Raw genomic sequence first — 1,382 nt, forward strand, 5'->3', positions numbered from 1 at the left:
CCACACTGAAGTCTCACAGCCTGTATTTTATCTACAGGCTTTGGAAAGCTCCAGATCCTCCTTTGCTGCTCACCTCTTGGAAAATGGGGGTTGTAATAGTAACACTCAGTGATAAAAGAAACAATAATGCCTCAACAACACTCTTACCCTGGTGGCTTTACTTGAGAGCAGAATTTGGCCCTGCTTTCGCAATTTTGTCTTCAAAATAATGACGCCAGCAACTCCTCGTGCAGTGTTATAATTACGCTGCTGTTGTTGTTTTAATTTTTAGTGATTTTCTGGCACCTCCAGCACAGCAGTTATGAGAGCAAACATCGTGCAGCTTGACACGCTGCCAAGCCTTCTCTGTGACGGTGAAATAAGCACAATTTATTTATATGTCTGCTTTTCCCCCCATTGTTTTCATTTGAACCGACGGTGTCACTGGCGAGGGTCTCCGCTGACATGTAGGATTTCCTCGCCGCAGCCCCGTTTCAATGCTTCCCCACACAATGCCGCAGTATTGAGATGTCAGAGTCTCCGTGCCTGATAAAGGTGTCAAGACAGATCCCGGCTGCAGCGACAACAGCGCGAACTGCGAGCCCTCCACGGCGGCCACGAGCGATCCCCGCTGTTTGCTCTCGCTGCAAGCCAAACCTCCGCACTGCCCGGCTTTTCCTCTGACCCAAAAAAACCTCCGCTTGACTCTTATACAGGTTGGGTTTTTTGGGCCCCTTCTGCAGAGCATTTTCAGCTCTGATAATATTTGCGTCTATTTTCAGCGAATGAGCTGCTATGTCAAGTGGGATTAGAGCGGAGCTGTGACTTCTCTGTATRAGGCAGCTCAACTCGCTGTCAGCAGTAACTGATGCATGTCACTTCAGCAACTCGGCCGTGTCGGGGGTCTCTGAGATGACCACAATATCCCAAAACATAACTACGATAGTGACTAGATAGTTGTGACAGTAAATGTGACTAGATCCATTCAACCAGACTTTATTAAAACAGCTTGTCCAGTTGGCAGAGGCAGACACKCAGAGTCGCGTGGAGTTTGGGATTATTCCCGTGAATGTACCACAGCGATTATGGGTTAGGGGCAGTGAAGTCAGGGTGCTCGAAGCGGGTGGCTTCACTTCGGGGACAGGGGGAATGGGTGCATGGATCATTCATTGGCCGCTCATTTCCCAGGTTGAGCCGAAGTGCTGCACGCACAGAGCTGCTCCCAACCCACGGATCCCCTTCAGCCCCTTGCTGCCGCCTCTCTCCAGAAGACGCGCTGTCCCGGCGCCAGGAGGAGCGGACACTCAGGATCCACCATGGGAGCACCGCGCCAATTGCAGTCTTACGTCCATGGGAAGCGGGTGCCGCTCCACCCCGAGGGCCCGGCGGGCGCAGACCCGCAC

The 1,382-nt window shown here is 52.0% G+C and overlaps 1 protein-coding gene across 1 annotated transcript in view; it reads left to right on the forward strand.

Annotated features, from left to right (window-relative positions):
* Positions 1-491: 491 nt before the first annotated feature.
* FGFR3 (fibroblast growth factor receptor 3) overlaps positions 492-1,382 on the forward strand; it is a 55,679-nt gene continuing 54,788 nt past the window's right edge. The window contains exon 1 of the mRNA XM_057374053.1: positions 492-499. Within this exon, the coding sequence (XP_057230036.1) occupies positions 492-499 (8 nt within the window). The remainder of the gene's footprint in view (positions 500-1,382) is intronic.

The sequence above is a fragment of the Malurus melanocephalus genome, unplaced genomic scaffold (assembly GCF_030028575.1).
Source record: "Malurus melanocephalus ecotype Western Australia unplaced genomic scaffold, MMel_1.1 scaffold_214, whole genome shotgun sequence".
NCBI classification, from domain to species: Eukaryota; Metazoa; Chordata; class Aves; order Passeriformes; family Maluridae; genus Malurus; species Malurus melanocephalus.